The sequence below is a fragment of the Condylostylus longicornis genome, unplaced genomic scaffold (genome assembly GCF_029603195.1).
Source record: "Condylostylus longicornis isolate FDR11 unplaced genomic scaffold, ASM2960319v2 ptg000083l, whole genome shotgun sequence".
Classification (NCBI taxonomy): Eukaryota; Metazoa; Arthropoda; class Insecta; order Diptera; family Dolichopodidae; genus Condylostylus; species Condylostylus longicornis.
In genome coordinates, this window is record NW_026578051.1 from 2,836,734 (window position 1) to 2,853,575 (window position 16,842).

The 16,842-nt window shown below is 19.5% G+C and overlaps 1 protein-coding gene and 2 non-coding genes across 3 annotated transcripts; all 3 read left to right on the forward strand.

The window, feature by feature from the left end:
- LOC129613397 (invertebrate-type lysozyme 3-like) lies at positions 1 to 10,497 on the forward strand. Its single transcript, XM_055527437.1, has 5 exons — positions 1 to 300; positions 8,718 to 8,858; positions 8,936 to 8,977; positions 9,919 to 10,008; positions 10,082 to 10,497. Exons 1-5 carry the CDS (start codon positions 195 to 197, stop codon positions 10,210 to 10,212), a joined length of 510 nt encoding a protein of 169 aa, XP_055383412.1. The 5' UTR covers positions 1 to 194; the 3' UTR covers positions 10,213 to 10,497.
- On the forward strand, positions 8,393 to 8,464 carry Trnae-cuc (transfer RNA glutamic acid (anticodon CUC)). Its single transcript has one exon. It is a non-coding gene; the product is annotated as a tRNA-Glu (tRNA).
- Positions 9,376 to 9,449, forward strand: Trnat-agu (transfer RNA threonine (anticodon AGU)). The gene has a single exon. It is a non-coding gene; the product is annotated as a tRNA-Thr (tRNA).
- Positions 10,498 to 16,842: the final 6,345 nt, after the last annotated feature.

The following is a 16,842-nucleotide window of genomic DNA, read 5'->3' on the forward strand; positions in this document are numbered from 1 at the left end:
AAGTGTGTACACGTTAAGGGAAAAAAAAATTTAAAACATAAAAAACAAACAAAAATAAAAAATATTAAAGAAATCTTAAAAAATTTTAAATTTTATTTTTATATTTTTTTTCTATTTATTTATTGTTAATTTTAATATTTTATATTTTTAAAATATATAATTAAATATCTTTTGAAATATTACAAAATCAAAAAATGAATTTTAAATTAAATATTATTTCTAATTTATGTCTGATTGCTATTATTACAATAGCCGGATTCTCATTGTTTGTAAAAGGGGATGTTTCACACCTTCCTTTGAGTAAGTATTTATTTCTATATAATTAATTAAGCTTTAAGATTTTATAATTAGTTTGTACATATTTATATATTCGGTATTTATTGAGCAAATTTTATATGATTTTGCATTTGTAACATCTTGTTATTAAATCGTATTAACAGGAAAAAAATTTATAAAAACATACCTACATACTTATTAAAAACTTGAATTGTGGAATACTATAGGAAGCAGTTCAATATAATAGTTAAAATTATATAATTAAAAATTTTTTATATTTATAATGTTCATATAATTTAAATTACGCATTTGAGTTATATAAACTGTTATACATAAAATTATGTTATTATATAACTGATATACATAAAATTATGTAATTATATAACTGATATACATAAAATTATGAACGAGTTTCTTTATGTTTTCCTTTTTTAAATAATGATTTAAAACCAGATATTTCATATATATAATGTATAACAGTTCAAAATTATTAATTTTCATAATTCTGTAGAAATTTTTATTATTTTGTTTTGGTAATGGTTTTATAACATAATGTTATTATGAAAGAATTGCCATATGCAAGTATACGGGAAGCGTTAGGAATTAAAAATTTTAGTTTAAAAAGAGGATATAAGAGATAGGTAGTTATAATTATTTAATACATATTATATAATTTTTTTAAAATTGTTTTATTTCTTTCTTATAAGTAAAATAACAAAAAATGAGAGTAATATGAAAGTTTAAAATGTTGTATAATAGTTAAGACAAAATATAATTTAAAAAAATTAACGGAGGTTACACACCGTTATAAATAATTTATGGTCTAGTATACGGTCCAATATCATAAATGTCGTCCAATATCATGAATTTTAAATAAATATACTTTAAAATAGTATAATACGGATAGTAGTAATTGATGGTATTTGATATTAGTATGTACCAAAAGAATTTGCAATAAAAAGATTGATTAAAATAAAATTTTATTTTAAGAACTTTATTTTTATATATAATATATATTATATGTATAACACATTATTTACATAATGTGTTTTAATATTATACATATATGATATATATACATAGCTATTGCATGGAAATATTGATAACAGAAAATTGATTATTATGTCAATGAAAAATTAAAATTGACAGTAAAATGATAATATTTTCTGCAATGATGATCTAATATAATTTCAAAATTAATTCATATAAGATTTGATTATTTTAGTATACATATATATATATAAATATATGCAACTATATACCAGTATATAAATTTTTATAATTTAAGTTCTAATATTTTAATTTTATTGTTATACTATTCTAATAATTTACTGTGTCGTAATTTATTTCAAGGTGATAATAAAATTTATTTTGAAATATTAGCAAATTATTTAATTATGCAATAAATATGCAATATAATAATTGTTTATTTAATTCATAATCAGCAGATAAACTAAAAAAGAGATCAATAAGAGTTCAAGAATCATTTTGCTTAAAAGTTCATTGCGCATATACGTATCTCTTTTATAATCTATTTAAATTCTCTACATCCTATATATAATCGCAAAGTAGAACATTTATAAACTTTTATACTTAATAATTTTATTTGTAAAATTAAAATACAAATATTATATGTACATGATCAAAGAATTTCATATATTTGATTTATAACAAATGCTTATAAGGAAATATTTAATTAAGTGAATTAATTTTTATTTTTAAAAAACTGATCTTATTTTCATAATATTTAGTATAAGCATAAAAATTTATTAATATTTTTTTGTTTTGCTCATAAATATACCATGATTACTAAATAATTATTAAATGTTATTTATATATAGAATTATTATTAGGTGTAGGAAGATCCGGTAACCAAAATCACCATAATTTGAAAACAAATACAATTACGATTAAAATCATTAATAAATTTTTAAACGGATTTAACACTTAAATTTCATAAATTTTGTGGTGGCGCTTGTATTATAAATTTATTTTGTTATCTTTAATTAGAAATCTTTGAAAATTTACTAATCAGATAAAATATTATTTTTATGTCAGTATGTATATACATATATATATATATATATTGTGAATCATGATGTATGAATATGTTAATATTTTTGTTCTAAAAAGTACAATTTTTTGATATTATCTGCGTTTTGTGTATGAATAATAATAAAATATGTCATATTTTTCAGTATCCGGTTTTTTTTTTAATTTTGAGAAATAAATTGACATATATTTAGTAGTAATTCGTGTTTTTAGTTAATTTTCAGTTGTATTTGCAGAATTTATGTATATAAATTCTGTGTATTTGCAGAATTATATATATTATTATATTATATTTGCAGAATATTACAAACTTTAAAACTTGGTTTGTAATGTTAACCGTAGATATGGTAAAGAATGTAAAAGCGACCTCTTGTTCGGTTTCCGAATCCTGATACTTACAGAAAAAAATTTATAGGCTCATTATTTTATTACCGCGAATTTAAATATAAAATTTCAAAGAAAGCAGTTGGTTATTTCTCTTCATATGCACAAAAAATTGTAAAATCGGCGCAGAAAACGGCCAAATTTTTGTAATCTGATATATTACAAATGTTGACAAATCCGTGACATATAGTCGAAATAAACTCATATAAATGAAATTTCACCGAAATCTGTTGAACGGATTTTGACACACACATGCATATATAGACCACCTTATTTAATTTAAATCATGGAGCTCCCATGAATTTCTTTTTTCATACTTCTAAAATTATTCACATAGCAGTGCTGAATTTTTATGTAAATATTATAAATTACAACATCATTTGTCATAATATATGTCATAACATAATATGACATAACATAATATGTCAAATTATATTTATAATAATACCGTTATCAGAATTAAAAGACGTAAAAATAAAAAAAAGAAAAATTAAAATTTTGATGCGTATAACGTTACAGTTGACAGTAAAATGTCAAGCAAGTGAATATATTTTAAGTTAAAAGCCAAAATATTATGTTAATACCGAGAAACTTTAAAATTTCTTAGATTTCTTTATTTAATGCATTCTTTAATGTGCTGTATGTCACGAGTATTTTATTTTATAAATTCCAGGAAAGAAAATTATGCACATATTCTTTTTTATCGCAGTGCATATATTAGATTTTACATTATTTTTTGAATATCCTTCTAGAAATTTTTTTTTTATTTCTTCCCTCTCTCTCTTATTGCCTACATAAAGGTTATTTACCTTCAGTAACAAACCTGATGTGAATATTAATTAAAAAATTTTTTTTTTTAAGCGATTTCATAAGAAATTTTGTTATCTTATGATAATTAACCATATATGTGTAGGTATGTAATTAAATAGTATACAATTTTATATGTTAAAATATTTAAAAAAAAAAATTTAAGGTGCAGATTATTAAAAATCAAGTACTTACTTGGACTTATCACAAATATTTTATATACATATGTACATATACGCAGTAAATTCATTTTTTTTTTGTGTTCTTATACTTTTCTTGATTTTCTTCATTTATTAATATTATCGAACCGGATTAAAATGCAAATAATTGTGATGATAAACATAAAAATGATTAAAACTATATGTGAAAGAAAATATAATTATGAAAAACGCATATTAAGAATATATATATATATATATACATATATTCATATTATGTAGGTATAGTTAATAATAATTGTAGTAAGAAGAACTAGTTAAACAAGTTTTAATAATAATAATATTTATTTGTATTTATATAGCTCTCTAGACTAAGTACATTTTTTTTCGCCATAGTTTATTTTTCATGGTAAAAATATAAAGCTTTTAAAAAATTGATAGTGAACTTGAAATTAAAATAAATAAATATTTGTTCTTCTCTTTCTATTTTTTTTTTTGGGAATATCGCAATGATGACTTATTTTTTAGTATACATAAGTATATTGTGTATAAAAAATTGTGGTATTATATTTTTAGGATTTTTATTTTATTTTAGTCACCAGCTTGTATTATAATATGTGAAAAAAGAATGAATAATATTGTTAAATGACTTTAACCATAACCTAAAAAAAACAAAACTGGAGCTACAAAATGTCCTTTGTAATGACATAATGATATGATTGTAATTATGACATTTTGTTATTTTAGACAGAATAGTAACTGCATATTCAAGGTGAATTGAAAATTATATTTTTTTTATAAGATTTAATTCAGACAATAATAACGTGTTTTAAATTATGTACAAACACATGTTGGCAACTAAAAATAGTGCTACTGCAACAGGATATGTCATAAAAAATTTTGTTTTGACATAAAAGAGTGACATAAAATACATACTTTTAACTGTTTTATTTTTCGTTATAGTTTGTAAAATTTTTAGGTTATAATTAATATTTATTTTTACAACTTATCAATTTGTTATTATTTTGTATATAGTTTTCATGTTGAACTTTATTCCATTTAAAGGGTTTTATTTCTATTCTAAATTTATTAAAAACTTTGTTTTTTAATTTATCACTAACAACTTGCTAATTGAATTACATCATTTCTAACGTAAAAATGACGTCTAAATTTTTAGCGGTATTAGTTTTTATATTTTATTAAATAAATTTTGAATAAATTACAACAAAATTTTTCCCATAATTAAAATTACAAAAAATAAATAAAAAATTAGAAAACATTGAGACGAAAAAATGCAATTTGTCGCAATAATTTTTTCGCTTTGTCAATTATAAGGCGTAGATTTCAAGTGAATTATGTAGCATATGGCAATACCATTTTATGTCAATTCCTATGATAATCAAAATTTAAGGTATTAAAATTATATATAAATTAAGATAAAATTCATTTTATAAAATAGTATATAATAATAAAAATAATTTTAATGAGAATAAAATCTATTTTGTGTATAAATATAGCAAGACTGTAAACAAACAAAAGAATTAGGAGAAGAACTTACTTGAATTGAATTTGAAAATATTTATTAGCAGTTATGATGTAACGATTCTATTTAGTATATATATTAATATATTTATGTATATAAATAAATATATATATTGTATATTACTATTGTATAATACTATAGTCAAAGTAAAATTATTTTTGTTATTCTCCGAATAAATAAATTAGAATTATATATATTTAATTAGTAATATGATTTTTGTTCTTTAAAGCAGTTTAGTAAAACATAAAAGCTACATTAGTGTTATACAAATAGAATAAAATAAAATATACATACAAATAAATATTAATTTTTTTATTATTACACTACCTATATATTATAATTTTTATTGCATGTCTCTTTTAATGTATTCAGAAAGAAAACATTAAAATTCATATATACATTATATATAATTAATTATTGAATTGATTTCAGTTGTAGTTCTCACATTTATTATAATTATGTATATACTATGGTTATAGTGGAACATAGTATATTTATATAAGAAGCTGTTATATGTATATACAACTATTAATATATTACTTTAATTTTGCTAAGTTATTAAAATGACAATGCGTTAGTTATGAACAATAGACAATTATTTTGATTGTTAAATTTTATTTTCTTTAATTCTCTCAGAAGTTACATTTATGTATTTGCTCAGATTTCAAAATAAAGATGCAATATTATCTCCGGTTTAACAGATTAGTACTTTTAAATATAACAGTTATAATGAAACAGTTATAATAACATATATGTAGTTATTTTTATCTAATATTTTATCATTTATTTTCCTAATAAATTTGAATTATATACACGATTTTATTATAAATTATGACTGTTACATAATGCAGTTCAAGAAAATTGTCGTTGTGTTTAATACACGATTCTCATAATATAATATTTTTTTTGGAATTATCCTATAGAAAAATGTTTTTTGCGCTATTTATTTTTCGGGGAATTTTAATAATCAAAGAAAAACAAAAAATTATTTGCCGTATTATATATACAATTTAATTATGTAACAATAAAGTAATAACATATTGATATAAAACGTCATTCAAACAATTAATTGATTTGTCTAAAGTGTCAAATGTTTTTAAATTATCCACCTATTGTTGCATTTGACGTATTTTATTTAAATATCATTAATGTACGCGCAGGGTTTGAAACATTGCTATTAAAAATGAATAATATTACAATTTATTTAACTAAATTTTACAGTTGCTTATGTGCGTTCCATTTAAATGTGCAAACTACTCATACTAGCTTATATACGAAGATTCTAAATGGAACGGTATATTTGTAAAATATAACCCTATTTTTTTGACATAACCATTTTTTTCGTAAAACTTTTTGTTTTTATTATTTAAATGTAAAATTAATAGAAAAAGATATTTTAAATATTAAAAGCAAATGCCAAAATAACTCTAATAATATGAAATCCATCTGTTGTAAATCTAAAATATTACATTTTCATCTACTGGAAAAAAACCGCTCCTCTACAGATGACATATAACAGTTGGTTAATATCTTATTCGCATTAAAATATCCCAAAAGAATTTGAAAATATTTTAAAGTTTAGAATAAATTATATAATAAATAATTTGTATTTAAAAAAAAAAACAAATCGGTCATATCAAAAAGAACACTTCTTTTTCGGCATATTAGACTTTATGTCCGCTTATTGTTGGAAACAGAATAATATATACATAAACTTCATATAACAGAATAAAAATATGTTTTCGACCATATACATATATAAAATTAACTTTTATATTTGTATATAAAAGCAATAAATTTTATAGTAAACAATACAATTTATAAATATTTAAATTTATATTTTATAATAGTAATATATTTCCGGTTCTTCTAGAAAATTTATGTATATATATATATATAGAAATTAATAAAAAACGGTTTTAAAATGAATTCATTAAACTTGATTATAGAAGAATTCTTTTTCTAAAGGAAAACAAATAAATAAATATTCAGTGTTACAAAAAATATATATTAGTGTTTAAAGCAGTCTATAGAATTTACACATCTATATAAAGTATAAAATATTTTTTTAATAAATTTAAGCCTTTTTTATATTTAAATAAAAATTCGTCATAAAAATGAAAAAAAATTAAAAATATACTATTCAAAGGTGGTTGGTTTTATGAGTTCTTTTTAGAATATTTTTGGAGTCAAAAGAAAAAAATAATTCCTTTTCGGCAAACATTTATAATTTATTTAGATAAAGTTTGCCGAAAAAGGAAATTTTGATTAAAATTTAATTTAAAAGGAGAAAGCCGAAAGTATTATACATAATATTGAATTTCAAAAATTTTAATTGATTTTTTATTAGTGTTTTTATATTGATATATGGTAATTTAAATGAAATTTTTTTTATTCAAAATTGCAAACATAAAATGACGTTCTTTGTTTATCGTATTTTTTATGTAACAATTTTGATAATTTTATTATTTAATATGCTAGATGGGGTCATATTGATTTTTAATTACATTATGTAAATTGTTGCCAAAACATAATAGAATTATTTTTTCTTATAAAAGTTTAAAACTTTTTAAATTCTAGAATTATTCAGAAAATTAAAATTCTTACAGGAATTACAAAAAAAAATTTATTATTTGTTATATTTAAGGTATTTTTTCAAAATTTATACCTACAATTATATTAATTACATTGACATACGAGTAATTATAAAAATTCTTATACCGTAAATATTTCTATGTATGCAAGCATTCGTTGAAAATTTTGTATATAAACAAAATTTAGAAAATAATGTTTGTAAACATTTGTTTAGTATTGTATTGATATTATATTTTGTAATGTGTAGATACAATTATAATTTTGAGACATAATTATAAGTATAATATAAAATGTATATAAACAAAATGTATCTAGAAAAGCTCTCTTTTTAATATATTCTTTAAAACAAAAAAAAATTATATAAATCGCATATTGTGAATATGTTGTGTTTAAGAATTGTGAATATAATATGTAGTTAACTAAAATTTCAATGTGGTTGTTGGTAAATACAACAATATAATATGTACAGTATCTTAACCAGAGATTTACAATATAAAAATTAATATTTTCAAATACATGTTTACTATAAAATAAATGCTCCACTTCAAATAATATATTAATATAAAATATTTATATATCCCGTATAGTCTAGTGGCTAGGATAGCTGGCTCTCACCCAGCAGGCCCGGGTTCGATTCCCGGTACGGGAAGTAAAAATTGGGTTTTTTTTTATTTCATAATAAAAACATAAAATTTTTTTATAATTACATTATAATATAAAATAAGTAAGTAGATTGTCTATTTATTAGCATATAAAAGGTCTGATTAGTCCGAAGAGCATTCGAGGTTTCTACAATATATTGTGATATGAATATAATTATTTCTATATATACATATTAAATATAAATATAAAACTTGATAATAAATTCATATTAATTTTCTTTTTTTGTATACAATTTTTAGGTACTAGATCTGAGCCCCCAGTTACTGAAGTTTGTTTAGGATGCATTTGTGAAGCTATAAGTGGATGTAATAGAACGCTAACATGTAATGGTGATACATGTGGTTTATTTAGAATTACATGGCCTTATTGGGCAGATTCAGGTAATGTAATCAATTTTTTTTTTCTTATTACAACTAAAAGCACATATAAATTAATTGTAATTTTTTTGAAATTTTAGGCAAACCAACATTAAATGGAGAACCAGAGACATCAGAAACTGGTAAATAAAATTTGTATATTTTATATTAGAAAACTATAATAGTTACTATTTTTACAATTTAAAATCAAAAATTGTAATGTATGAAATAAGAATAGTGTCTATATGTTTTCTATATAGTATGTATGTATATCTGAATAAATGATAAGAACATATAAAAAATAATAGATATAGCTTGTAGATACAGAAGCCCTTGACAGAATAAAAACAAATTAATCAATTATTTTACTTTACTAATCTAGTATTTATTTTGTTTTGACTATAATCTAATCTAATTTTAATCTATACGTGTAACGTATAATATAGGTGCAAGCTTTTAATAATTATTTTGTTGTATACAATATTTTGATAAAATATGTATTTCCAATATATATGTGTAATGTTGCCAAATATTAATAAGAGGCGCCGTGGCTTAGTTGGTTAAAGCGCCTGTCTAGTAAACAGGAGATCGCGAGTTCGAATCTCGCCGGGGCCTTCACAAGTTGTGGTGTTTTTTTTTTCCAAATTAATTTTTAGTAATTTCCACAAATATTTATTATTTTGCGCTTACATTTTATGTTTGATGATTAGATTACGGCATCTAATAATTTAATGTAGATAACGTAATTTATTTACTAGTGAATTGGAATATTTTGTGCTAATACGTACCCATATATTATAGAAATCTTGAATTTGCAAAATCTACATTTTAAATGTTTAAATATTTTTTTTACAAAAGTTGTTTTCGTGTTACATATACTTTAATTAATCTAGATTTAAATAACAATAAAATGGGATAAATTAAATAATTAACTATTTTTATTTTATGAATTTATTGAAAATCATACACTATATATTACTCAGGCGGCTCATCTAGACCAAATTAAATCTTTAATAATATTTATATATTAAATATTAGAATATTTTTTTAAAAATAATTCAAATTTTTTTTTTCATTTTCATAGCTTATCCAAATTGTGTAAATGATCCATTCTGTGCTGCCAGAACAATACAAAATTATATGGCCAAATATGGACAAGATTGTAATGAAGATGGTAAGATTTAATTATTGATTAAATATGATTAAAAATTCAATAATAAATTAAATATAAACAAAAATACTTTTAGGTGAAATAAACTGTTATGATCATGCTGCAATCCATAAATTAGGAGCATACGGATGTAAAGGTGATTTTAGCGGTGTCTATTTTAAAAAGTTAAATGAATGCTTACAACAAGTTCAAGCGATTACCGGCTAAATGAAATATGAATTATTTATATATATATGTTTTTTTTATGTATTTCATAGCCAAGAATGTTATAAAAACAAAAAATTTTTTTTGATCTTTCAACTACATATTACACATTATGTATTTACATATAGATAATATGACTAAATTTAATTATAGAATTAACAAAAAACATATTATATAATTAATAATAAAAAAAAAATAATAATATTAGCATTATGTTGAAGTCATTACAATTTTGTTCAGAACTGAAATCGTATATTTTATTTAATTTTAACAAACAAAACAAAAAAAAAACCAACCTTCTTGTCTTTTAAATTAAGTAGAATTAAAAAATAAAAATTAAATATTTTAAAAAAAATATATAAAATAGAAAATTTAAAAGAGATTGAATTTTTTTTTCAAATAAAATTTAATAAAACAATAGAATAATATTGAATTTTTTTTTTTTTGCACATATATAACAGTTAATAAAATATTTTATTTTATCACAGTTTACCTTCCATACCAAGAATACTCTTCTTTTTAAGTAGGAATCATATTTATTTAGATTTTTCAAGTACGTTTTGATAGCCCCTAATTAAACTCGCCTTTTTGTTAATTCTAATTCTTTAAGATTCATTCAAATTAAAAAATGAAAAAGGCTTCTGAACTATAATATTGTTGAATAAATCAAATTCATCTTGAGTCATTATAAATGAGTATTACTTACATGATGTACTTATATTGTTATCGAAATGATACAATATTGAATGTTTTTGTTTGAGGAAATTATAGCATGTTATATTTGGATGTAATCAACTTTCAGCAAATTATAAGAATCATGAAATGACTCGAAATATATTAGCTAAAATAAGAATTGCAATTGTATATAAAACATTTTTTAATTTTTAAAAAATAATAAATAAATATTGCATACTTTTTGGATAACTATATTATACAGCGCCATCTCTTTCCGAGTACATATAAGATTCTTTAATAATTTTTCTGTAATTGTCGAATATAGATTACAGATTCTCGATTCTGGTGCTCAGTTTCCTTTGATTTGTAATTTTCTAATTTTTAATATTTTTGCTGTACTTCGTTTGATTTATAAATTTTTTATGATTCATTTCAATTTAAAGGTTTTTATTTGAGAGTTCATGTCATATTAATTTTTTAGAACATAAATTACTATGTATTTCTTTCAGGAAATTTGGTGGAGGAGGCAAAAAATTCAAAATACCATATATTTTTTTAAATAATACAACTTTTTTTTTATTATTATTATTATTAATTTTTCAACTACAATACATGAAATTATTATTTATTTTTTTTTTGTAAATATACTTTTTTTTTTCACTCAAATTATAATTTTTCTTGTTTTCTTTTTTTAATATTATTATTATTATATTTTTTTTATTATTGTATATTAAGGTATACATATTTCTCTACTTATCATTTTTTTTTTTTCAAATAATAAATTATTTAAGGATAGAATTTTACATATTTTTTTTTTTAAATTTAAATATTTTTCTTTAATTATTATTTAAAAACATTTAATTCAACGATTCTATATGGATTTTAATTAATCGATTATATAATCACTTTCTGTTTTTTCCTTTTTCTTTCCTTTATTTAAAAAAATTTTTATTTTACGAATTTATACAAACAACTTTGGAATCAACTAAAACTATTCAAGTATGTTTTGAAATCCTGAAACTCTAAATTTATTAGAAAATTTATAAAATGTAAAGAAATTCATGTAAAAAACTTAAAATATCATTGAATTTTTCTTGAAATTAAATCCATTTTTTGATTTTCAAAAAAAAAAATACGAAAAATATCAAAAAAGTCAAATGTCAAGTATAAAATATCAAAAAAGTCAAAAAGTCAAGAAATGTTTACAAAATGAAGTGTCGATCAATACTGAAATGTCAAATCAATACTGAAAATTCAAATCAATTACGAAATTTAAAATTCTTAAAAGAAAATCTAAACGAAAATAAAATCATTTTTAAAATTACAATAATGTGAAAAAAATTTTATGTTAATTTTTAAATTTTTTACATTAAATAATTTAAATTTTTCTATTTATTTTACAGAGTCGGACAAAATTACTTTTGAATAGGAATTTTTTTCCTTTTAATTTTTTAAAAATTTATTTATGATTATGGTATGGGCACAAAAATTAATTAATTTTTTATCACGAATTTATACAAGGAATTTTTTTTTTTTTTTTAATTTAGTTCATATAATATTGTATAACAGATTATAATTTCTGTTTGTTTCAGGATATAATTTATAATATTATAGTAATTTTATGTACACATTTTTTTTGTTGGTCATCTTTTAATTGAAGTATTTATGTTTTAAAGATTATTAAATTTTAATATTTATACAATATAATAGTATGAAGCTATTCATATTATATACACAGTTTTTAGAGGTTTTTGAAATTAATTTTTAAATTTAGTTATAATTATTAACATTTTTGTATAGGTATAAGATTTTCATCAGGCTATATAATTATATAATATAAACATTTCTCTACTTTTTTTTTCTTTTGTTCTGTTTTGTAAGAGTTTTAGTTGAATTCCCATACTTTAAATTTTAAGACACTCATTTCTTGAATTTATACATTCTTTTTATTTTTATATTTTAACATATACATGAATCATTTATGTATATGTTTATATTATATACAAATATATTCATATATAGTTTTTATTAAATTTTGTTGTTTTTTTTTTATAATTTTCAATAACAATCTAAAAACTATAATTTTGATTTAATTACATAATTTAGTAAAATTTTAGGTTTTCTTTTTTATGTATACTTAATAATTAATTTTAAATTTAAAAAATTATATTTAAATTTTTACAATTTAATGATTTCATTTCTTTTTTTTTTTTTCATTTTTTACTTTTTTGTTAATGTGGTGTTGTAATAATTTAATTGTAAAAAAAAATAATTTTATTAATTACAAGTGTCCGAGACTCAATGGAACTCCCGAAGCAAGGTGATAGAATGCCTCTAGAGGAACAAAAGCAGGAGCTGAAATTTTACTTTTTCGACTTTATTTCTATATATTAAGTTTCTGAAAGCCGCCGAATTTTTTTCATTCTATGGCGCTGATTCCGGAGTTCCATCAAGTTTCGGACACCCTATATATTGTTATACAATTTTAATATAAAATATTTGTTATTTTCAAATATATTGTGGAGAGAACAAAAAAATAATAAAATAAATTTTAATAAATTTTCAATAATTATGTAAAAAATATAGAATATTGAGTCAGATTTATTATTCATATATGTCATACTATCATAATCATATATACATTCATATATACTAGTTTAAAAGATTATTTTTAAAATAATAATCTTTATTTATTATTATTTATATACATATTTCAATATTTTTATACACTACATATTTCAAATTATTTTTAAAATTAAAATATCTATTTTCGGTATATTTGTGGCTTTTAAAAATTTGAAAAAAAAATATATAAAATTATTTTTAAATTAAGCAAAGGATTTACTAATTCGTTTGACAAAACAATTTTTATACTTTTCATTTAATTTTATGGTCATCACGTATAACACATTAAATGTATAACACTTCTGACTAAACCAATTAATACAAGCTCACTGTATATTTTTATTTAGAAAGTAACTCTTTAATTTATAGGTTAGTTCAAACATTCTTAGAGATATATAATAGTTTTTCATATCTCACCTCATTATAATTTAATCATCAGTACAAATCAGTACAAAGATTATAAGTCTTTGCACTGACTTGTTATACAGATTGATTTGATTGCAAGTGTTATACATTAATATTGTTGTACAGATTTAAAAACAAAAAGGAATGCTAAAATTATACAGGCATGCATGTATGTATATACTTTTGTATTTTTATTTCTGTTATACAATTAAAGTTTTTTTTTTCTGTTTCTTTTATACTAATATACAGTATATCAGTGTTATAAGAAATACAATGTCAAACGAATGATAATTAATTATAATATTGTATAATGGTATGAATTTTTTTGTTTTAACATAAATTATAATTATATAAAATTAATAATTAATATATAGGAACTTTTTTTTTTTTGTTATAAAACATAATTATAATAATATGATAATCATAAATTGGCTTTTAATTTGAATTTATGTTATATTTACAATTTGGTTTTTTTTTTCATTAAATTATCAGTTTTGCATAAAATATATTTTTTATATATATATACGATATATGTATATATTAAGTAATTTTGTCAACGCTTTATAAAATATTGATTTCTATATTACTATATTGTGGTTTTTAACGATAACATTTTGCAAAACAAGTATCTAAGTTCACGTAATAATTATTAAAAGATTTTTAGATTTAATTATTTTTCGAATTTTTATAAATGAATATTTTTTTTTATATATTTATTTCGTTTATCTATTATTATTAATAGTAAAATTATGGAATGATTTTGCTATTTTATTTACAAAATTATATAATGAAAGGAACTAGCAGAGTTGTGTGTGTGTCTTTTTTTTTTATAAATATACAGTGTAAAAAATTGTAATTATAAGAGGACTAAAAATTCAAAAAAAATAATATTTATTTATATAATTATGTACAATATATTTATGAGGTTATGATTGTAATTTATATTTTATTTTTTATTATAAATATTGTGATTATTTGTTTCTATATTCCGTTTTTATGTAATTAATATGTACATAGATTTAAAATTTATTTAATTAAATATTCATTATATATAAACTATTTTCAATTAAAAGTATAAAAAATATGTTTGTGTGATTTTCGTATTAATAAAAATGAACATTTAATTTTACATTTTTGTTATATATAACTATAATTTTCAATATTATTATAAAGTGAAATCAAAATTCGGCATAAGACGCGCTAAAATTAATATTTCAATTATTATATTAATGTTAAAATAAATTTTCAAATTGATAATATACATTCGAATATGGTGTACCTAACTTCATCTATACTGAATATAACTATAGAACTAAAAAAGTTTTGTCAAGTGTTCTATCATATAGCTCTTTAAGTAGTATATTGAATAGAGATTTTATTTTAGAAAATTATTTATGATTTGTAGGTTCAATTTATGAGTTGTTATATTAAATAATATAATCGGAATTATAAGTGAATATTTCATATTTTCGCGGTGATTATATTCGGAATCAAACCTTTATATGAAATTAAACCTAGCCATTCGTATATAATTAATATAGAGAATGAAATATAAAATTTCGAAAAGTTGATCGTTTTCTATCGATTGCGATTGTACTGAAAATATTAATGATTTTATTTTTTATTGTATTGATTTTCTTTTTTTAAAATATCGAAATTTTATTTATATTGTTCATGGTGGGTTTATTATTTGTATAAAGTATACAATAATAAAATTAATTTTAAATTAATATTCTATATTTTAAGGTTTTTTTTTCGGAAAAAAATGCCTTTTAATTACAATTTTTTGATAATAGTAATTAAAAAATATCCCGATTTTTTTCTGTTTATAAATAAATGATTATGTAATGCGTACTATACCTCTGGCAAATAAGGCAAAAATCTTATCTTTTAATATTTAAAAATTTTGTTTTAGTTCGAATTAAAGTGTAATAATATTTTTAATCAAATTTTACTTAATTATTATTTAGAAAAACATATTTTGAAAATTTCTTCAAATAATAATAAAAATATGCACTACAAATTCGATATTAATTAGAGTTCGATTTTAATTTCAAAAGATTAGAGAAATTTTTTCAAAAATGATTTTAATCTTTTGAAATTGATTGACTCAAAATTACATTAATTCTGAATTATTCAGTTTTATTTGATTGCCAGTGATATTATGTAAAATTTTAAAATTTTAGTACATTCATATTTTTCATACTTATTTATAGAATTTTTATTTGATTATTCAAAATAACATTTTTTAAATTAATCTCTTAAATAAATTACATTCATATAATTTTATTGTAATAAAAGAGCATAAAACTGATTTTCTCTTTTTTTATTTATTATGTGCTCTGAAATTCAAATTAATTATTTTAATATAATTTCTTAATTTCAAGAATATTATATATTTTAGATTTTCAAATCAGTAGATCAAAACATTAACATAATTATATTTTTTTATTACATTTTTCAATTAATGTATTTAGGGTAAAAATATAGTTAAATTTTTAATTTCTTTTAAAAAATAATATTTTTTTTTTATATAATTTTGATTTCATGGAAGACCTAAAACTATTAGTATATAATATTTCTATATTTAAAAACGTTTATTATATTAAAGTATTTAATTTTTTTATATTAAATTTGAAACGGTAATGTATGTAATTATATACAATATAAATTTCATATATTTTAAAATAAAATACTCATTATATATTAATTTCATTTTATGAATTGACTTTTATTAAATTTTATATGAGAAATAATTTTATTTGTTTTATTAAAAATTTTTCTTTATTTTACAATTTTTTATTAGATATGTTAATAGGTGTTCATTTATTACTATTTATATATGTAATTATTGCAATAATCATAATTAAGATAATATATTAAAATAAAAACGAAAAGTACAGAATCACATAAACAATTGAGAAATTT

Bases quoted from the DNA above. Each gene is read 5' to 3' on its own strand.
- LOC129613397 (XM_055527437.1), top strand. From the start codon at position 195: ATGAATTTTAAATTAAATATTATTTCTAATTTATGTCTGATTGCTATT. The intron at 8,978-9,918 runs GTAAATAAAATT...TCATTTTCATAG, and splicing joins ACCAGAGACATCAGAAACTG to CTTATCCAAATTGTGTAAAT. The intron at 10,009-10,081 runs GTAAGATTTAAT...AAATACTTTTAG, and splicing joins ACAAGATTGTAATGAAGATG to GTGAAATAAACTGTTATGAT.